Genomic DNA, 23,088 nt, shown 5'->3' with positions numbered 1-23,088 from the left:
ATTTAATGCCGCAATGTTTCTCCCCCAATCTACTCAGTTAAGAGAGTACACTTCTTACATGTACCGTTTTCCGTAAGAGAGGCAGAGGCAGTGTTGTGCCTGAACGCGTTCATTGAACGATAGTTCATGAACTCGTTCATATTTTGGGCGAACGTGAACTGAATATTAATGCCCGATGAACGTTACTGTGAACTCGTTCATTCTGGTGTCTGAACGGCGCGTTCTTTCAGGTTAACGTTGTTCAAATAGGTTGCGAGATTTTTATAGAAAACACACCGTAAACGCGCCTTAATAAGTAGCGGAAAAAATACCCAATCTGGCAACACCAGCCTCCAGCGTTGCACTGCGCATGCGTCATCAAAAAAAGCTGCGTGTAACAAAGAGGCGGCGTATAATAATTTAAATGAGTTTTATGAAGTTACTGACGAGGTCGGTGAGGATGGGAGGAATCTGCCCTTTCTTTGCAAACATTTGCACCTTAATGATAACTGTCGTGTTTTTATTGCTTATTTAAAAAAGAGCATTCAAGCAGCATGTGTTTGAGAATGTACTGTAGGGGTGAACGCTGCAGCTGCTGCTAGTGTGGAGTGAATGGACAGCAACATTAAAGCAACAATCCCCTTAATGCTAATGTAAACCCTGGTTGGATAAGGATTCAAAACTGGATATGAAGATGAAATCTGATGCATAGCTTCAGTGTTAAACCTGATAAAATAATTGCTGTCTGTGGTTCTGGGCTGTGGCAATCATTTTGAAAATAATAGCTTGCAGCAACATATGGGGAAAAAAAGAACTGAACTAGAACTAAACTGTGAACTTAGTTTACATTTTTAAGTTTGAACTATGAACTGAACTAGTTCATTTTAAAATTTGTGAACTGAACTTTGAACTAGTTCATGTAGAAAGTGAACTTTCCCAACACTGGTGACGTGTGCTGGACTTTGCACCCTAAAAGCGGCGTTGCGGTGCAGGCTTCTTGTCTGCACGCGTTAATTTTTCACCAAAAATTTGGTGATCCTTCTTCGTGGCAAGACTGTCTTGCCACAAAGAAGGATCGTTGGACGCAGAAGGGCCCACCCACCACCAGCTGGTCCTCAGGTTGTTCGGACGAACAGCCTGAGGACCAGCTTTCTGTTCGGTCCTTCCGAACAGCCTTCTGCGTCCAACGATCCCTTCTTCGCCGCAAGACAATCTTGCGTCCGAAGATCCGACCGTTGCGGACCATGGGGGTGCGGGCTGCCGCACTCCCAATGCTCCCGTCGTAGGAAGGTCAAAAAGCCCTCCGGCATTTCAAGACACCTGCGCCAAAGCTGTACCTGCCTCTAGTTTGACTACGTGTCAGTTGATGCTTGTTGCATATAATATATACATATCAACAAACAAAAAATGTCTCCATCCCTTTTCTGCAGCTTATTCAGTTGCTGAGGCGTCCTCCGGTTCTGCCTGGGGAGTCTCAAGGTGCTCCCAGGCAAGCAGCGACATTTAATCCCCATTGTGCATTTGAGGTCCCTCCTGTCGCCTTTCCATAGTTGGAAGGAAGCTGAATCACGTTATCCACCAAAAGCAGAAATGTCCCGAGGCAACCGTACCAGACTCTCTCCGCCTCAAGATTGTGTCCACAAAAATCCCCAAACAATGGAGGCGTCCTGTTTTGTTTCCCTAAATTAGTGTAATTAAATACAGTATCTCACTAACTGTCGCACAATGGACCTTGGGCCATTGAAATCCCCAGGGAGTCCTGGGCCCCGGCAGCTGCCTGCTTCCTCAAAGAGTTTGTGTTCAGCTTCATCCTCGTCATCATCAGTTTGGGTTTCTGGTGATGCCTCCTTCAGCGATCTTTTATAAGCCGTCCATCTGAGGAGAAAAAAACAATATTAATTCAAAAACGTGTCTTTGGTTATTTTAAGGATTAAGGAAACCTGCAGAGAGTTGTCTATTTGTCCCCCTTAAATGGACCAATGAGCACAGTTTTGGTGCGTTGAAGAACTGCAGAGCAGTAATGTGGAAACTTCAGCTGTAATGCAGGGCGGCTGCGGCAGTAACAACCTACGTCCTTGGAGACAGAGTTCGTTATACAACCAGCATCACTGACACCACCCCCCCCTGTGAGTCTGACAGGTGAGACGTGAGATTAATGGTTTGATTTTTGCACTTTCGTAGAAAGCCCCTGACGGTTGTGGCTGTTGTGGCAGAGAGATCCAAGGTGATAAAGTTATTTCACACGTCAAAGGTGCAATGAGGCCTGGGATGAAAAGTCAAAAGCAATTTTAAAACAACTGATGAACACCTGTTAGTTCGTGCAACAGGTATCGTTATCGTTATTAGGTCGACGCACCTGTCTTTAATACTGATACAAAGGGATCCATCCCCCAAATTTGGACTTGACTGTCTCAAAGTCATTTCTTCTTCATCTGAGTGTAAACATGTAATAAAATGGTGGCGTTGAGCCCAGAGCAGCAGTGTAACACCCTGTAACTTGTTTCTTCACAGCACCCGGGTAGATTCTCATCTCTTGCAGCGCTCCGTGGACGGCCTCCAAATTGTTCAAAGGTTGGGGTGATACTCTATTCACCTGTATTGCCGCTGCGATGGGGGTTTGTTGTGCTTCGTCATGCCCTTGGTTTGCTTAAGCTATACACCTTGTTCCTGGAGATAAGTCAAGAAAATATTCATGATAAAGGATAGTTTATTAACGGTGTGTGTTTTCGCTGACTCCTCAGCCTCACGGGAATACAATATTGTAGCAAGCTAAGAGACATATTTTTTGTATCCATAGTTTCTCATATACTGCTTTATGCAATAACAACTTCAAACTCTTGTGGAATCAGGGTCACAGCCATAAAAGACAGAAAGCGTTAATGATTGTGTCACTACAATAGCTGGACAATCACCCTCATCCGATTAAGACCTCAAAACACCCCCGTAAGATCCACTCTCGCCCTCAAAAAGCCGCCCGTGCCGGGGGGTGGGGGGGGGGTTGCTAATGGCTGTGGGCTTTAGCTGTTGGTGAAGGCCTCTCTGGATGGGTGAAGCTCATAGATCCCGGAGCCGATGGGTGTCACCAGGAAACAGTTCCCTGGGATTGATATGCCAGCTGACAGACAGACGAGCGCTAGCTGAAACAGGGTGAGACTAGGATGTGGTCACAAGGTCACGACGCAGCATCGATGGCTGGGAGACAGCCAGTCTGAGAGGACTAAACGCATGCACACACACACATACACACACACACACACAATGCGGTTGTGGAAAGTTATTTTGGTCCTGGGCAGGTAGCCTCAAGCTGTTTGATATAATAGGTACATACAAATATTGAGTGAAACAGGAAAGTAAAGTAATGAGTCATGATGCCATCTCCAAAGAGCTGAGGGGGTTCAAGCTTCGTCTCTACGAAGGACCCCTTTCACACATAACTGAGCATCAGATCCTTCTTCAATGAAGAATATTGAACACAGGTGCTTCACACCACTTAACTAATTTAGTAATGAACAGTTAGCAACTAAATTACTTTGAAATCACAGCTAGCACCCGTTACTATACACTAAAGTAAGCTTTAGTACAGGAGGAATAGTTACAACATGTAGAGAAAATATAGTCACTTTGAAGCAACAAATGCCACTTTATTTATTTGCACCATACATCTTGCTGAAGTTGATGATGCCGTCCCTTTGAGAGCATTGAACAATCCCTGCCTTTTCACAGATGTAGGCAATAGAAAAGGTTGTGTGTCGTCATGGCAGCCTGACAAAAAAATTGAAAAGAGAAAGAGTTACGCCTACTCAAAATGGGTTCAATTGTTCAGTGGAGAAGCAATGTTAAAATTTTGTAGTTTCACCAGTTTGATTCACAGCCTCTGTGAATGTGTTCTTCATGTTGTCGTATTATCACAATTAAACATTGTGATTGCTACTTTTGTGAAACCCTGGTATGCTCAGGGATCCTTTGTTTGCTCCCAGATTTAATTCATGGTCACGGTCAAGAACATAATCCAACCGTAGAGTTTTCTGACAATTTGAAATAAATACAATATTGGTGAAACCATCAAAGATTTGGAACAAAAAGACCTTGACGGATCGTTCAACTACACAGCATCGATAAAAAGGCACTGATTTAACAAGCGCAGTTTAATCATCACATGGAGTAGTACACAGTCCATGTTTTGGGAGCTTTGTAAAGTCAGACTGATTTGCAGGTCAGTGAATTGCTCACAATTCTGCCTTTTGTGTTTTATCAATGAAATACTACAAATACAAAAATGGAAAGAAAAATGGGCCGAAAGACATCGATGGGTGAATTCAAATGAGAAACACCTGTTTTTGCAGCGACTCAACCTGCACAAATGAGACAAAAATAAACCGTGTAATCATCAAAGCACCCCCAAGGCGTCAAATGTACCCGTAATCACACTGTAGCGTGTGGCCCATTGGGGCTCCTGTCTTATTTGAACATGTTAATTAGAGTAGGTGACGAGCATCCATTCGGAAGCAAAATTGGATCCAATGCAAATGAGCTTCGAAAAACAATAACATTTTCAAAGATTAGTGCTAACAGCTCTGCACGGTAACAGTGAAACTAATATTCTCTTCAGGGACTTGGTCAATTTGTGATGCAGTGAAGCTGAAAAATAAGATGAATCATATACACAAATAAGCAAATTATGTCTTCCCTTGACTTCCTTTCCAACCCTGCGCCTTCACATCCAACCCAGCGTGAAGCAAACGTATCCCTTCCCCCCCTCATGCAATGAGACTCATTCCCCTCGGTGTGAGAACTTCGCATCTCACATCAATGGGGCAAAAGCCTTTGTGTGTCATACCTCAAAAAGTGACAAATGCGTTCACAATCCATTCTTTGTGAATTCCCAGAGCTTGGGATTATATAGACACCAGGGAGATGAAATTACTTCTATAGTCATATCTCCCAGTGTTTGCGTTTTTCTCTGACAGAGAGAGAGGGAGCCTGAGAGAAGACAAACACTCTCTGTTTCATGGAACACTCCAGATAGTTTTGAGGCCAGTTGATAGGAAGGAGTTTTAGATCAATGTGAGGTGGTCTCATTTCCCGTGGGTGGAAGCAGTAATGACCACAAAGAAGAGAAGTGGGAATGCACTTCCTCTCTGCAGGGCGTCAATGAGATGCTTACGTTTCTGCACAAACAATGCCATCAGAACCCCGAGACCCGCAGCGGTTTGAAGGAGCTCAAAGGGGATTTATGAGTATAAACCAATAGCAAACAACTGCAACGGTGCAGACCGAGGGGAACGCCGCGGCGTCCAACAGACGTCCACTCAGCGTGAGTGCAGAGCGCCACGACCGAGCTGTAACCGCGTGGGCCCTCTCACGTTCACTAACGCACAGACGACGAAGCACTGAAGCAAGGCAGCTTCATTCTCCGCTCAGGTAGATATTTCTCCTCTGTAGTGTCACATTGCAAATACTTCCTACTGTATTATTGCTCTGAATGTCACAGGGAACCTTTAATTGTTGCAGGTGTCCGTCTGCTGTGTGTCGCTCTTTTGATTGACTCTTTTTCTTTTTGCTCTCTCTCTGTACTGGATAAATCAAAGTCCATCATCAAGATAGCAAAATAAACATTAAAGTAGTCTGAAGGTTGACAAGAAAATAAGAGTCATCCATCAAAGGGCTCACACACACACACACACACACACACACAGCCTGTCAGAGGACCCCTTGGGTTTTCCACAAACTCCCCGACCCTCTTAAATGTGGGACGACGGAGCGGAAAATCACCATGAGACGGAGCAAGCTGAGTTATAAAAACTAAATCAAATCTTAATATGCTGTTTGTTTGGTTAACTCCTCTGAACAGTTTGGGGTTGCACCTTTGTTAGAGGTATGGTGGAGGAGGAGGAAGAGGAGGAAGTCTTCATCTTCATATCAGACTGGGATCTTTATCTTCCTTCTACGTCCAGGCTTCCGCTGACAAATCTGACGTCTTGTTTTTTTTTTTACACCATCTGACTATCGCTGCATTTCGCTTTCAGAGGTCAGTGATCATTTCGGTTGTTGTTCATTCCTTTGTCACAGATAAGCTAATGTCGAAACAGTTTTGCCCTCCTGCCCAGATAAACACCACATGATTAATAACTTTTTAATATCCCCTTTAAGTCTGTTCTTTGTAGTGTATGAAGCTACGATGTACATCACACTGTTGGGAATAAACAAAGTATACTGTATATTTGCCACAAATTAATTCAAATCAATTACACAAATAAATGTTTTTAAACGCTCTTTTAGTGACGTTTTTAAAGACAAGGATGAGTTTGTAATACTGCAAATATATACATTTTACAATAATTGTAATAGTGGAGCATAGGCTCGATTACCATTGCGTTACCACCTACGGCGCTACATAAGGTTTATTTCAACTAAGTCTATGAGATTGCTACTTTAGGTGTATAATAATAAATCTTATTGCCATTTTATAATTTCCCTTTGACCTCAAATGTTTTTTTCTTGTTGATGCTGAGGGAAAGAATACACCAACTTTACCGGCGTATGGTTTAAGTAACTCTACTGCCTGTTCCGTCAGTACTTGTATTTGTACTAGTGTAAATGTATACAGTTGAATAAAAGTGAAATACAAGGTACTTAATGCAAATACTTGATAAAATGTACTTCATTGCCTTCCACCACTGACTATAAGATGACATGATCTACATATCATTAACATAATGAAAATCTAATCTTGATTTTCTGCTAAAGTTTATGCTGTTGGCAAGAGTCACTAAGTCTCATCTCAAACTAAAACAATGTCCGCATTTAATCTGATCCCTGTGAGGCCTGCGGACATTCATTTTCATTTCATTTTAGTCATTAATATCAATCTGTGTTGGTTTCTGGGGAAGACTTTATGTTCGGAATGGAGGTTCATGGAAGTCTGCCTCTCTAATTGGACGTATTAAGGTCATAAATCCAGTGACGAACAAGTCAAGCGACGGAGACAAAGGCAGGTCACTCACATTCTGACTCTTTGGCAGAGGACAAAAGGCTGCTGCCACCACCAGGAAACAATCTCGGCGGAGACACACAGTCACCCTGTGACCTCCGCTCTGTTCTACTAATTCACCGGCACTCAAAGTTACTGTATGTTAGGTAAGCACCTGCATGGGTCACATCTGGCATCGTAACGCACCCCGGGCCCTGACGATAAGGAAATTGGCTCCAGCTGACACCGAACGGCGACCCTGCTGCCAGTCACGTCAAGATAGACTGGCCCGATGCCACGTTCGGCCCGGCACATCTCACAGTACTGAAAAAAAAATAAAAAAATCCCTTGATGTCAACAGAGGATTTGCTGGCGGAGCCCATGCTGGAGTGTAGTCCCAGAATCCCAATTACAGCGTGATAATCTTAAAACCCCAGCAGAGACCTACAGCACCATTAATCACTGCCAAGTTGTAGGCCACAACCCATTAGTTTGAAATAGTTTTCCCTTGCACACCAATACTAAGCACCGAGAACAGCACACGCATCCAATATTCAAACCGCTGTGTTTGAGGCCACCAGACGTGCAAACAATGGTACCAAAAGGGCCAATAGGTAATATGCTGCTTTCTCTTCTATTCTCGTAAAAAAAAAAAAAAGCACTTTTTCTCACACTTTGTTGCCACATCAGCATCCCAATTACTTGAACTCCTGCTAGGAGAAACATCCGTCATGGAGCCAGTGATGTATTTTTGTGTGATTAGATAATAATCAGTAAAGAGGCAGATCATTTACTTAGGCTAATTTACCAACCGCTCCATTATTCGTCTGTTTGCTACAAAAACCGATGGTGGCGCATAACCTCAAATCGGAAAGCTGAGCAAATGAGATCTTCATTCCAGTGAGTTTATTCATTTTTATTTTTCCATTAACACAGCATAAAAATAATGAAAATGTAGGGCTTCGATTTGAGTTAATAGATCAGAATTTCTGTGTCACCAATGGTATTGTGTAAGTTCAGCGACCCTTTAATAAGGTGGAAGCTACACCTCTTTTGTGTGTGTGCATGTGTGTGTGTGTCTGCTTGTGAATCAGGGCGGTGAGGGGAACCAACAATGCCCTCTTTTTTACTTAATATTGGTACAGCTGTTTTCTCCTCTTTTCAACATAATGAATAACCCTCAGTTGATTCATTCATTCATTCATAATTCTTTCAATTCTATTTCATATATGCATGTTTAGCCCAATATGGCCTTTACAATCTGCACAGCATCAAACATCCTCTATCCTTGGTCCCAGGCATGAAGAAAGGAGACACATCCAATGGACACAGTTACATCTGCAGGCAGGAGGTGATGGGATCTTGAGTCAATGCTGCAATTGAGTAAACCAGATCATTTTCTAGGTATTGTGGATACACTTTGGTGGCAGATTTAAAAAGAGCATCCATTCTGGGTTTACCTTGAGCCACAGATTTAGAGCGCAGGGATAAAACGGGTTCTTACCTGTCAGGAATCTGGGAGGAAATTACAAGGGGAAAGAAAGTGTTTTTCAGGCAGCCAGCATCCAGATACACAGCTCAGCTCGTATCAATTAAGTATTACAATGGAAAACGATTTCTTTGTGTTTGTGCAGAATGGACAAAGGGAATACTTTGAAGGCATCTTGGGTTGAGATTTCATTGTAAAAGGACGGAAATGAGAAAACCGTATCAGTTACTTATTTTATAACGAAATAAAAACTGATCTTCTACAGTCCGTTTTTTTTTTACACAGACAAATTAACATGCTTTTAAACCAGGGGAACCCTTACAGTTTAAAAATAGAATTCAGAAATAAGCAGGCAGGTGAGGAAGTACAATTTACCCTGTAAGTCTTGTCGTTAATGTTGCCTTGACTTCCTGAGCTTCATTTTGTCAAGTGACTGTGATTCTGGCAGCACTTGAGAAGTGGCTCCACACTGTGATACGTGGCTTGTTTTTTCACAATCAAATTGGCTTCATCAGACAATTGGCTTGCAAACCAGCCGTTTGAGACTGGGATTGAATGTGTATTCATTCCTTTGTGAGTAAGAGTGCTGCTTGGGCAGCTTCACAGACACATTCCAATGTATTTGCATTTAAAGTTGTTTTGTCAATAAGCAGAAAGTGCACATGCACCAAAGGAAGAAAAAGCAGCAAAAGAGAAGTCCATGTTCCTAAAATAAAACCTCTCAAGAACAATAAGCAACTTGGAGCCCATTGAGCTGTACCAATCTTTTGCAACTTTTAAACAAAAAAGAGTTAATAAAAACTAATTAAAAGTAAAGGAATTTGGCCAGCTGGTCGAATAGTGCTCCGGGATGGATTTCTTGGTCTTTTATAGTTATTACGCATTAACATTTAAAGTCCAGCAGTAGGGTACATTCTAATGGCGTTTGTTATAATTTTAAAGGTTCACAGTCGCAGAGAGGATGAGGTGTAATTTCAATAGTTTATGAGAAAATGTTTCCATTGGTGAATGACAATTTCTCCCACAGTGGTGCCAAGATCACCACGATTGTCTACTACATACATATGTAGTAGACAAAATAAATGTTAATTTAAGTGATGCACCTCTGGTGGATATTGTCACTCTGGGATTCTTGCACAAAATATAAAACAAAATTTGAATCGCTCTGTATACATTTGCTGAAATGCTTTCACACATAGTTGGAATAACTGAGCAATATATTCATTATTAGTTATTCAACTGCTGTCATTTGGTGTAACTGAATAATGTTAAGCAGGCCTGTCCAGTCAACTCAAGTTGTGTCAAATAAAGACAGAGTTCATTGCAATTCTCAAGCCCACACACTGCCACCGGTTCAAGGCTGTACAACCAACACTATCATTGCACAAATATGACTATTAATGCACCCGTTTGATCCATGAGACCAGAGCTGGCAACACTCAATGGACAATTAGGACAATGGAGGCCGTACTTGGGGCCCTATCGTGTTCTTATACTTCAACTCTAAAACCTGCATGATTCTTACCCTCAGGCCAAATAGCAAGAAGAACTCTTGATGGCTAAGTATTTAAAAATGCTTTAAGATGATGTGGTCAAAGCACTCCTTTGGTCCCTGGATGGAGAGCAGATGGATGTTGACGGTCCACAGGGAGCTGCTTCCCAGGGTGACTTCATCAGTCGGCCCGGCCCCTGACTAACAGCACCCCCCTGTGGTCGGTCTGTGTCGTTACAGTTTCTCGAGAGACAAAGAGTCGAGACTAAAATCCTGCTTGGATGTTGCTTTCCTACATTTATTAGTTATTTATATTTCTGTAATGTGTATCCTCTGTCTTGCGCACATCCAGGGCTGTGTATGAATATATAATATATAAAGGTCTATTACACAGGTTTGTGTCAGGCCAAGCAATCCATTAAAATAAATAGCTCAGAAGATCTTTTGACATCGAACTTATTATGCTGAGATGTCTTTACGAATCCATTTTGTCTCTGTGATTTCTACACAAGCTATTTTTACCAGGATGACCGCCTGGTTACGCAACGTAATCATTTCTGTGCAATCATCAGCTCTCCAAAATAATGATGTTTTTATGCATTCTGTGTGCAAGTAATTTAAGAGATGAGCAATCACTGTGCAGATGGACAGATTTCAGACGTCCCCGTGGTGGGAAATGTAGATTAGTAAAATGACAAAAGACGCTCACAGTGGAAAGGCAATTTCAACTGTGAGAGCGTTTGTTATAATTTTAAAGGTTCACAGTCGCGGAGAGGATGAGGTGTAATTTGAATAGTTTATGAGAAAATGTTTCCATTGGTGAATGACAATTTCTCCCACAGTGGTGCCAATGACAACATTTTCGTACATATGTAGACACACAGAAAAGTTAATTTGGAGTTTTGTCTCCGGCCGCCTAATAAATTAAAGTCCTAATAAAGGACTTCATGTTGTGAGAGAACAGTGTGGCTCTTCAGTAGATAAATCCTTCATGTTCAATTCTTCTGTAAATAAACAGCTGCCTGTTGAAATAATTGCCAGTAAAGCATGAAATTGATACAGGAAAGATGTACCAATGCCCTGTAGAGCTGAGGGGAACTGCACAATAAGAGAATAATCCTTCCAAATATCTCCCTTGTTGCATATATGACTGTGATGTCACATGGTTTCCAACATAGCCCCGCCCACTTCAAACCAGGGAGAAAAGCCTGTAAACCGCTTAGGGAGAACAAGATGGCCCATAGGTTGAGATATTACATCACAAGTATCACCATTCTATTGGAGACATGACCTACACCAAGGTGTAGTATGCCCCCCCCCCCTACACGTCTCAATGACAGCCCAAACCATGTGAGCCTTATAATTCCCGGACCACCATCATGCGTCAAAAGTTTTACAAAGTCAACCTTTGTTTGCAACTCAGTTTTGGGGGGAGATCGGTCACCCCCTCAAGTACGGAGGGACAGAGCGGCCATTAGAAGAACCACAGGGAACGGGGGGAGAAGAGGAGAGAGCAAGAGTGTGAGATGAGGAAGAGGACAGGGAGGGGGGGCAGAGGGTACGGGTTTAATTGAAAGGAGGGGGGGGGGGGGTGGGAGGGGTTCACTTGGATTCTTGGGGATGAACAATCCTGTGACAACAATAAATAGTGTGAATGGTCATCAGCGCATTACTCACATCCCCGAAGGACATCACCGGCCAAAGGGGCCTGGGACATGGGGGACTGACTCGCACACCCCGGGGACGCAAGAGCTGAGGATCAACGCTCTACAAACCCCCCCCAGAGGAGAAGAAACTGAACACAGGAGGCAGGAGAAGATGAAGAGGACCTTTAACCATGCGCTGGATGAGATGAACCGCGAGGGATCGAAGGCCATCACTCACCTGCTGGGGAGACGTGTATCGGTTCTTAGGGGGGACACCAGTGATCAAGCCGATCAGGATTTAAGGAACAATATAAAGTACAGTGTTTCTGAGCTGCCCCCATGAGCTTGAAGAGCAATATCTTTGTCCAGAGTGCTTGTGACAGCATTTTTCATTTCTGCTGACATAAGAAAATACTTCAAATTTGTAATGCAGAATAATGAAAGGGGTCGAGAAAAGTTCAGTTAACATGTGAAATGACAATGCACTTTGCTATCCCATAAAACTGCTGGTTAGTCACATTTTCATTGCTTTGGAACTCGCAACATTTAACTTTCGTATCCTATATGATGAAGTAATGGGCAAAATTTAGCACATGAATAAAAATAATTGAATCCCCAGTACCTCGTGATGAGGCAGGCACTCTGACACAATGAGGAGGACACTGTGACTTCTGATTTAAAAAGGTGTTGCCTGCCGGAAGAGACCAGAACGATAAATGCTGGAAGCAAAGAAAGCGGTGACCGAGGAAGCAGAGGGAAATGCACAAGTGTGGGGAAAAAAAAAAAGTCAAACTAATGGGTCCACTCAAGAGTCGTAGATCAGATAATGACACACGGGGGTCTTTAATTGTGTCTGCTGCTAGGCCAGTGATGAAGCTGAAGCTATAAAGAGGGCTCGTAATGAGAGCAGCACGCTGGGATGGCTGCCGTGCTCCGTGCCACCTGATGAAGGAAAAATGAACAGCAGACATATTTGGTGGCTGATCGCTGCACATAAAGCTGCTGATGCATCAGCTAAACACTCTCAGGTGAAGACTCTCTTGTGCTTTGATTAAATGGTTGTAGTTAGACTAGGGGTAACTTTTAAATACCCTATAAGGAGTTGAAGATTGTATTAAAAAGATGCCCATGCTGACTAGTGCACATGAAGGTGGACCTTTTATTGGATGTGAAGCCCTGAACTTTAAGTATTGATGGGACACAACACCCAAATTCTTCTACTCTGTTGTAACTCAATTTGTTTTTACAGACACTCGGCTCACGCACATTTTTTGCAATTAATGCAAAATGGAGGAATCAGACATTCGTCTCCACGTTGGATGCAAAATTAAACATTTCAAACCGATCTAAATCATCAGAAGCAACCAGCCTCAGGACTAGTGCAGCATTTAGGTGAAAACAAAAATTCTGAAATCTTCACTGCACATATTTTTTTAGATGAATGATATAATTGAATATATATTCAAACATATTTAGAGAACCATTGACCCCAATCATATCTGCCGTCCCTCTGAGCGTCTCTTGGTAAGAACAGTCCCTTCAAAAGGTTAACTGAATACTTCAGGTACCTCTTAAGATTCCTTTTAAAGGTGAATGGATTGTTTTTAATTGTGATGCTAGTGCAACTACACTATTGTAGCCATTTATAAGTGATTAAACACTCAAGCCTATACACTTAATTATCCTGCTCAGTCCAAATTTTGTGTTTTATCATCAGCTTTGTATTTGTAGAGTGCATTGTCTTGAAATTGAACTCAATTCTGATTTCAGCCAGCTTTCTGCTTTGGTTGAGGCTTTATTTTACATCCCGATAATGAATGGGTTTTAAGAAGCTGAGACAACTAGAAACCACACAAAATAACCTGATGCAAGACTGCTCAACATTATCACCTTGTGGCCATAAGCTGAGGTGCATACCCAACATTAGTGTGGCAACAGTGCGACCACGGCAACCGCTACGTCAGTCAATCACCGACAAAAACGTCCATTCCCTTCAAAGCTCTACTCAACCCTCCCTTAGCTGCATAATTACAAACTTTCATTTAGGAAAATTACAAAATGCATTATTCATTCGGATGAATTACTGAGAATTACTCACATTTGCACTAACGCAAGCACACACAAACAAGTTCTAGAACAGCTGAACAGTGAGTAACTCCTAAGCAAGAGGTGTGTTATAGTATTTTATTCTCATATTTTATGGAATACAAAGCCCCCCCCCCCTCCCCTCAAAGAGTGTGCACATCAGATCTGGTGGAAACTAAGGACGAGGAAAAGAACAGGAGAGAGACCAAAGGAAGTGGTTTCATGGGCGTGGAAGTGTATGACAGCAATTTAATGTGTTGTTCATATAAAAAGTATACCCTCTCATCATGAATGAACCCATTAAAAAAAAAAGGAAAAAAAGCCATGTCTGGCTAAAGTCAGTTAATAAAAGGGAAGCAGCCATAACGGCTACACAAAAAATTATTTAACAAAACACAAGTTTCCTTTTTGTAAAAATAAAACTTTTCATCGATCTTTTCCATCACGACAACAAAGAAGTGTTCAATCATGCGCAACAATAATTTAGCTTTACATGACTGTAGATTCAGTCGCCTTTCCATTCTTTTACAAAATCTCTTGCAAAGCCGCACAACGGGAATGGAATATTTACCCAATCTGACTTGGGAGAAAAAAAAAAATGTATTACACGCACACAAAAAAAAAAAGAAAAGGACAAATAGCAGGAAGGGGTACGAAAACAGCCAGAAGGGCTGCAAATGAATGCAACCCTCGTATGTACTAGCAGCCAACCTAGGTCCAATAATGTAGCCTTCTTCAAAACGGCTCTGAATAATCTGGAGTGCGTTTGACAAACTAGCCAAAACGCTCCGGTGAATCTGTACTACTGGAACCACAACGCGGATTCCCATATACTGGGACAAAACTGAAGCACGTTTATCTATTTTCAGAGAAAGGTCTGGCCGAAGGTCTTTGCTAAACTCATGACATGAAAAACCAACCAGCTCGAAGACACCCTGGTACGGCAAAACCACGGACAAGTATAGTGAATTAAAAATAACATTAGTAACATCACTGCCATTGAATCCATACATTTCAATGGATGACTAAGTCCATTTCAGAAGATTGGGGAACCCCAGAATTGTGTCACACCAATTACCATGACATGGTTTCTTTTAGTTCATTTTCCCAAGAATGAATTGTAATTGTTTCCTGACCACTACACATCAAAACACACCAGAAAACAAGTTAACCCAATACAATACACACAATCCAAGGTTCACAGTCCGAGAAGGTGCTGTTTGAAAAGAGCCTCAGGTCCTATGTCCACGTGTTAAAGAGTCCGATCGGTGACCGGGCAGTTCCACCTTTCAGCCAGAGCAATTCATGTGGTGGACACTGAAAAAAAGACATTAAAAAAAAAAAAAAAAAAAAGCAGAAAAGAGAAAAGATATGTTCTGGAAAAATGGAGCTTCACCTCGTCAGCCACATCTTGTACGTCTGACAGCTTTTCTCAGTTGCTCTGGGAGGCAGAATAAACGGACCGCGGCAGCTCGCCGTCCATGTCTACTCCTCTTCTTCAATCTGCGTTTCAATCCAACCGTCCCAGGACCTCACACCATGTAGGAGTTCTGGTTCTTCAGCTTGTCCAGCTCTTTGCTCTGCTGCCTCAGGAACAGGATTCTGTGATTGAGGAGAAAATGGGTGTGAGAATAATGGTTGGGCCATGATCAAAGTCCCCACATATAAAAAATGATCGCCCGCCATATCCCACAAGGGCATGCTGGGATGAATAAGTCAGATCAACCCACCGGTAGTAATTGCCCTTATGCACTGTGGCCTTCGTTGACCAGCACATTTAGATTTTGTTTCCTTGGTTGATCACAGTAGAAGACTTAAAAATGTTGTTGGACGGTGTGTTAAATGACGGGTTGTTATTCTTTTTTATAGTTATATCTTTTCATTGCATAAATTCACATTTTCTGCACTTTATTTTTTCAAAAAACAAAGATTTGCACAATATATGTAATTGCATTCCGAGGTCCTCATTCCAGCTCTGGCGCCACTGGCTATTATTTAGGCTGTGCAGAAGAGTTTGCCACATAGCATTGACATCCAAATTATTATTATTGTTTATAACATACATATATGTTGTTTTCAATAGTTAAATGTATTCTACTTTAATCCATATTTTTACCACAACACAAACAAACTGTCATGTTGTTCGTGAGAGAACCTGAATGTATGATGTCATTTTTGTCTATTAGCCGAAGCGACGGAAGATGTAACATTCGCCTCACCTCTGTTCTCTCAGTGTGGCTTGAATTTCACACACTCTGACCAGGGAGCGGAGGTTTTTCATCTCTGTGCAGATCTCAGACATGTACAGGCTGCCCATGTTGTGGAGGTCCTCCCGTAACCGAGCCGCCTGATGGGAGAGGGACGAGTGACCACAGATTCTCAAATCACAAACGTTGAAATTTCATCATGGAAAACAAAGATTAATGTTGGTTCTCAACCTTGTAAATAAAAGTAAAATTCACAGAAGAATGTACATCACGAGGACCGCTTACTTGGTCTTTACAAAGCATTCAACTTCCTGTGAGCAACCAATCCTCTTCAGAAGCAGTTGCTCAGTTGTCATGGAGACGATTTAGCGGTTATGGTTTATTGCACTCTGAGAAAGGCCGTGAGATGAGCCTGCAAGCTTCGGAAACAATAAGTAAGTGGACCCTCTGATGATTTTCTTTTTGTCCAAGACTTAAAGTCTAAATTTGGGCTGGCAGCTCTGTGCTGCTGTGATGCTTTGGCAGCTTCGTGATGACTCTACCACTAAAAATGGACTTTACCACTGCTCCGTCTCATGTGTAGATCTCAGACATGAACAATACCTGTTTCTCAATGTTCTCTGAAGGCCATCCCTGGATATGTCTGATGAGGCTCTCGTCAAAATGTGTTGCCAGGCTGGGGGTGAAGGAGCCGGGCTTATCGACCTGGGTGTTGCTGGTGCTGCCGGAGGGGACGTGGGCCAACGCAGCACCAGATATGTTGGCTCCCGTGCACAGAAGCTCTTGACTGACGGAGGGAGACAACCGATTACTCACGTGTAGACGGTGGAAATGAAATCCAGCAGCATTTTCCCCTCAGTGGTAGAATACTGCTCTTTGTGCATATTAGCCATGAATGCTGAGGATTATTAGTCCATGGCATTTCTTTCTCCCAATTTTTTATCACAGAATACCTCAACAACAGCTCATCATTCTTTGATTCAAGTAAAGAACCAACGCAATGTATCTAAAAACTGTCATAAGAACCGTTTATCAGTCTCAGAGACCTACATAATCAGAAGTAGTGAAAGCGTTTATAAGGGATAACCTTTTGAGTACCTGCTAACTAACTCATACACAGAAGTGTAATAATAAACTAATGTAACCTTTTCAACATGCCGCATCTATTGATGTTTGTGATTTTGTTTTTGGGGTAATTCGGATGAGAAAAGCCTTTTTTCCCCCCAATTCGCTTGCTTTACTCCCACACAATGTATCACCACAAAAAAACTAGTGTCTTCTACCTTCTCTGCTGGAGAGTTCTGGGGTCCTCAGGACGCTTCTCTGGGACCTGTGAGAGAGGCGCTGACCCTTGTTTAACTGAAGACATGCTGCCCTGAAGACAGAAGAACGCATGGCAGGACAGAAATAAATAGGAGTGAAATGAAGAAATCCATTATTTCCAATTGGACTTTTACATTTAGTTGGGCCACTCACCCTTGTTTGTGAAGAAGATGTGACGCCGCCGGGATGCCCGCCCAGGAGGGATTTCTGGCTGCTCTGTGGCGTGCCGTTCCGCGGTGAGACGTAGGGCCGCGGTGATGATGCATCAGATGTCAGGGAGACGGGCGACTGACTGGAGTGCTGGGCTGATAGGGTGGAGAAGAGGCGCGTTACTGTGCTTTCCTTTTGCTTTCAATCATCTTGCACACATTCAAATACAGAATGCTAGCTGTGACAAATATCAAGAATTTGGAAAAACAAAGCTCGCAGCAATTTCTTGCTTGGAGTAAAGAATGGTACACAGGCAAATAATTAGATTAGCGACAAGAAACCAGACAAAAACGAGCCATTTAGAAGGCAAGTCATTAAATATAGCTCAGCCTGTGTCAACTTTCTCTGTTTTACTGGTTGCGATTGCTATGTATCGCATCCTCTGCCACCACAATGGGGGCTCAATGGAATACATACATTTTTTTTTCCATCAAGCCATTGTGAAACTTCACTTGCAAAAATAAAGCGCTTCATTGACTGAAGCTCAGCCACAAATTGTGTTTCACCCTGCATTTGAAAACCTGATTAGCAGGTACAGGCAGCTGAAAAAATGAAAAATAGTTGTGTAGCAGGCAGTGAGAAACAGCGAGGCAGCCGTACCTTGATTGGAGTGCTGAGCAGCTGAGAGCAGAGCAGTGACGTTGAAAGCAGGTCCAGCAGCGAGGAGCTTATGAAGCACAGACCGCAAGGAAGCTTGGGTGACAGCAGCTGCCAAGACTGGAGGGAGGAAGGGAGGGAGGGAGGGAGGGAATGTACGCACACATACATAACAGGTGAGTGAGCAAACACATACACACAAAGCTACGGTAAGAAAAAACAACAAAGAAAATAGGATCAAAGGGAAGATTCCTCTTTCATGTACGTCATTTTTTGCTAACAGGCCAGCCTCCTGCGGTACAGCCAGAACTTGATAATTAATGACAAGTGCCCACCCTGGTTAGTAACAGCAGATCACAGGCTCCCCCCGTTAATAAGAGCATCAAAAAACACAAAAGGGATGGAAAGATAATCAGTGTTTGCCGTAAACGTGGCTGTTTGTACTCCCATTGACACCGTTTGGAAAAAGACAAAGAGATAGAAAAAGGCTTTTGACACTGGTCCTGTAACCCAGTAACATTCAACAAGTTTATATATATATATATTAATAAATGTGTAAAACATCGCCATGAGTTCAAGTTTCACAGAAAAAATGAAACTTTGCTTAAAGTTTCATCTGGTGCGTCTCCGATGTGTTGGATCACTCACCCTCGTTGAGTTTGGCCATGTCCATGTTGCCGTTGTTCATCTGCAGAGCAGCCTGCAGCGCCGGGAGGAGCTGATGCAGAAGGGCCGGGTCCTGTAACAGGGCCGGAGACGGGGATTGGACAGACTGAGGCACCTGCCCCGAAGAGGAGGAAGAGGAGGAGGACATAGCGGAGGGGGTGGAGCCCAAAGCACCAGGCGCAGAGTTCAGGCTCTGAGAAGAGGAGGAAGAGGAGGAATGGCCGGAGTTGGTCGCCGCGGACTGGTCCCCTGGTGTGGTCTCTGTGGGGAGCAAAGCTTAACTTAACATAATACGCGTGAGGGGAAATCGGTGCAGGTTGTAGGAAAACAAAGTCTGTGTATTCAATTATTCTCTAGAATAGCGATTAACAGAAGAAGCTAGTGACAATGCTGGACGGGACATCTATTTCAAAACCTGAGCCACATTTGTTGCTTTTACAAATCTGCCACACTTACTTGTTGAGGCTTTGTCCTGCAAGGCCTCTTGTCTGTAGTCCATGTCCCTGGGGAAACTATTTGCCGGCATCTTGACTGGGTCTTTCTGTCGTTGTTCCCTAAAACACATTGAGCAGAAAACCAACAGTGACAATGTCGTGCATTGCAGTAGTTAGTAGTTGTAGTTAGGCTGTATCCTCAGCTAATGATATCCTGAGAAGACAGATGAGCTGTTCGATCTACTGTAGGACTCTGCATGAGGATGAGCATCTCAATTACTCGGGTAAAATGTTGAGTTTTCTCTCAGTGTACGGATGTGTTAACGTCATTTTAAGAGGGCTTGCCTCTCCAGCAGGTCCTTGGGCTTCTCCCACTGGGAGACCTCGGTTCTACAGTTGTAGTAGTACTTCTTCCCAGAGGAGCTGATGTGTTCTGTCCAGTCATCGGCTGGTTCCTGGTGCGGAGAGAGGTCAGACATGAGACGTGATTAAGAACAATGTCTACGTACACTAGAAGGCCTGTAAAAGACTAAAGACAGAAGTCACAAGGCTTTCAGTCAATGACGATTCAAGTTTAGAAAGACTAATGGGGATCTTGCAGTCACCACATGCAAGACACAACTGGATTCCTTTCCATTTCCCATCGTGCTCCTGGTGGACATTTACAAGTAGAGCAGCTGTGGGACAACAGAGCAGAAACAGAGGCAGCTTTTGCCCAGTTTCCCTTGTGTGGGCCCGTGACTTGCCAAAGAAAACCTTGTTCACTCCACTACTATCCGTTTCCCCTTCCTTTAATCAGTCCAAATTGGCAACGTTTCTGTTTAGTGCCTACTGGATTTTTCGAAACCTCCAAAGAACTATAAAGGCCAAAAAGCAATACAATTACCAACTTATTTACTATCAGGAAAAAATGTCAATGCATGCTCCTCAAAGTGACAGCAGGAACGGGCTTCTTGTGTCAACAACCTTCTCTCTCTGCCTCTCCTCTGTAGTATGTGTGAGGCAAGCAAGAGGATGCCTCAGGAATGGGAGTTAATATAGACTATAATAAATCATACTATATCAAGTTCTAGATGAGAGAAGACAATAAAGTACAGTGCATAAGTCTAGCAATGCCTTACAAAGAGAACACTTTGCCAATGTCTCCACAGCTGGGACTGGTAGCATGTCGTACTAAGCCCTATGTCTGTGAACCAAAACCATTTCATAGTTAGAGTATATCTAGTCATTGAGACGGAAAATTGATTTAAGATCTCTTGGATGTTACAATGTTCCTGTGATTGACATTTCCTATCTGCATGAGCCAAGACTGACATAAGACACCTCAAACAACCTTATACCAAACAATCGAAGCCAGAGGAGCTGGCCACAAATCATGATTTTATACAGACATTAAAGCCGTTATTACTAAAGGAAAGCCATCACATCCTTTGCAATGAGAGTTGATCATTTCTTAAGCCTTATATGCAAAACCAGGAAAAATGGCAACACAAATAAAAATGTTACTTCTATACATAAGTCTATATGTATAAATTCTAATCTGTTTACATTAAATACTGCCAAAATATTTTAATTGCATTTACAGTTTTACTACTTGCCCACAAAAGTGTCACAAAACGTATAGTTTCAAACCGCCTTCGATTTATCCTGCATTCACACTACTGTCACTCAACTTAGTTACTTAATTTGTGTTTCTTGGTCTGTCCCTGTGTTAAACCATGAGGAGTAACTTTCCCTTTGGCTGCACAATTCTCAAAGTAAAAGCGGTATCTAGGAAATACCATCAGTTGGAATACATGTATTCATTATGTTGATAAACCAATATCCAATGAGACAATGATGAGCATTGAAAATGTTGCTTCATTGCTCAGTTCAACCAGATACTCTATGTGACATAATATTAATAAAATATTTTGATGAAGTCTAACATTGAGGAAGTAGCGAGACAGCACTTGTTACAGGAAATGCTGAGGGTAAATCAACGGATAACACTTGGCCACGTCTTACCCTGTCTGCAGGCTTGCTCTGAGTCGCATGCGAGTCGGAGCCGGGGTGGGAGCTGTTGTTGTGAGAATTCTCCTGAGGAGATTCACTGGTCCCTGAAACAAATCCACTTATCAGGTCACAAAAGATATACAATGTTCGGGAGAGGACTGAATCTTAATAACAACTACAATTGCCAAATAAGAAACCCTCTGTTTGGGATGGTTTTTGGTTTGCATTATTCACATTCGCACAGCAGTAATAGCTATAATATCATCTACAGCTTTACATGTGGTATGTTTTCAATGTGTTGCTTTTTGTCAAACTCTGCACTCACGTGTGCTAAAAGCTGGTATGGGTGAGTGGGTCTACGCAGTATATCAAAGATTAAGAAAAAATAAAACTGAAATATTTTTAAATATTTGTGTACAAAAATCTGCTAGCAGTAACCATTACTTTGCTTGTATCCACAATAATGCAATGCTTTTTTTGTCTAACAATATTGCATGAGATGCTGCCTTTGCCTTATACAACTATTTAAGATAAAAACGCTCCCGCATGTGAGCGACGACGAGATCCAAGCTTACCATTTTTCCCCCTAACGGCCTGAGAGGTTTTTGCCTTGCCATGCCCTGTGCCGTCCCCCTGTCTGCTAACAGGACTTTCGTCTGAGCGTCGCAGCATCTTGAAAGGGGGTGTGGGGTCTGATGAGGCATCCCGCACCTTGTCATAGCGGTGAGGGCCGCTGGACTGGCTCTTTGGCTGAGATTTATGGGTCTAGATTGAATAAAGCACAGCAGAAAGGGTTGGGTCGTTTTAGTCATATTTCGCAGAACGTCTATGGAAATAATATTTGTTTGAAAAGTCCTTCTGTTGTAAATATTAAAATATGTATCGAGAGCAAAACATCCTGCCTTTCTGCATTCCTTAAATGCAGCCCAAGAAATATAGTCAATTGTTTATGTTAGTGGTTTATTTGGTTAAACTGTATGATTAAGTGACAATAAAAGTACCTTAAGTAAATGAGAATTGATTAACTATCATTCTAAAATGAAAATATTACACCTTGATCGGCTACGTTAGTGGACCGTAATGACAGGTGACTGTTAACAGCTACGTCGGTCTTACCTGATAGGATTGTGAATCCCTTCTCTCGTTGCACCTGAGAAAAACATAGAACAAACGGTGGTTTAAGTTGGCATTTGAACGGTTATGTTATTTTTCTAACGGTAACGACACACTTTGAGGAAAAATTACGTTGTTTAGCTATTAGCTGCCGTTAGCTAAGTAGATTAGCATTTTTGCCACCTTAGCAACAGCTGATTAATTATTATGTCACGAGTATAACATAACGGATCATGTTGAAATCATATCGCACATACTGTGGCGTATACACTAACGGTTACCGTTACCACGTCGGTTAGCTAACGTTACGTTTGATTATTCGTCGAAAAGCTAAAAGCATAAATCCGGAACCCAAAGCTAATTGCTGGCAAGCTGTTAGCTCGTAGCTCTGACAGCTAAGGTTAATAGTTAACGTTTTAGGCTGAAATTACTAACTGTTCCTCGCGAAAAAAAAGGTTTAACTCTACGAATAACTTTGAAAATATTATAGGTTGTGCTGGAATTACCCATCGCTGACTCTTGTTGGTTTCCTTGCATACATCACCATCAAGGCCGTGGTGATGTGTGTGTGTGTGAGAGGGGGAACCGTGGCCTCCTGTCTATCTTCTCTCAACAGTTCTCTTTTCTTCAGCTTCCTGATATCTGGACTCAATCTATGCTACCAAACGGATACCTACAAGCCGTCCGCCGAGCACCAGCACTGCATAGCGGGTGGTCTTTATTGCAAACCACCCTCAGTGCATCACCTGACATGTAGTTACGGTACACGGTTAGCTCAGCCGTTGTTGCTCAGCGAAAAGCAGCAGAGTCAGGAGGAAACGGCGCAGACGAACGCCTCGGTGATGTTTAGCTAGAAAAAACGAAGTTCCGGTTGTGTCTTTC

General features: G+C 42.6%; 1 protein-coding gene across 1 annotated transcript; it reads right to left on the bottom strand.

The window, feature by feature from the left end:
* Positions 1-13,876: 13,876 nt before the first annotated feature.
* On the bottom strand, positions 13,877-23,058 carry LOC119204668 (WW domain-containing adapter protein with coiled-coil-like). The gene is made up of 13 exons (XM_037457304.2): positions 22,713-23,058; positions 22,210-22,243; positions 21,669-21,858; positions 21,106-21,197; positions 19,444-19,553; positions 19,121-19,218; positions 18,647-18,925; positions 18,002-18,118; positions 17,345-17,496; positions 17,152-17,243; positions 16,472-16,655; positions 15,881-16,008; positions 13,877-15,263 (listed from the first exon to the last, which is right to left on the bottom strand). The coding sequence occupies exons 1-13, from the start codon at positions 22,751-22,753 to the stop codon at positions 15,194-15,196; spliced, it is 1,587 nt and encodes a 528-aa protein (XP_037313201.2). The 5' UTR covers positions 22,754-23,058; the 3' UTR covers positions 13,877-15,193.
* Positions 23,059-23,088: the final 30 nt, after the last annotated feature.

This window comes from Pungitius pungitius, chromosome 15 (genome assembly GCF_949316345.1).
Source record: "Pungitius pungitius chromosome 15, fPunPun2.1, whole genome shotgun sequence".
In the NCBI taxonomy this organism is placed as follows: Eukaryota; Metazoa; Chordata; class Actinopteri; order Perciformes; family Gasterosteidae; genus Pungitius; species Pungitius pungitius.
Note: the sequence above shows the minus strand (reverse complement) of the source record. Positions and strands in the feature narration are given on the sequence as shown.

Coding starts and splice junctions, on each gene's coding strand:
- LOC119204668 (XM_037457304.2), bottom strand. CDS start 22,753: ATGGTGATGTATGCAAGGAAACCAACAAGAGTCAGCGATGG. Junction 19,219..19,443: donor CCCAAGGACCTGCTGGAGAG/GCAAGCCCTCTT, acceptor AATGTGTTTTAG/GGAACAACGACAGAAAGACC. Junction 15,264..15,880: donor GCCACACTGAGAGAACAGAG/GTGAGGCGAATG, acceptor CCTCAATCACAG/AATCCTGTTCCTGAGGCAGC.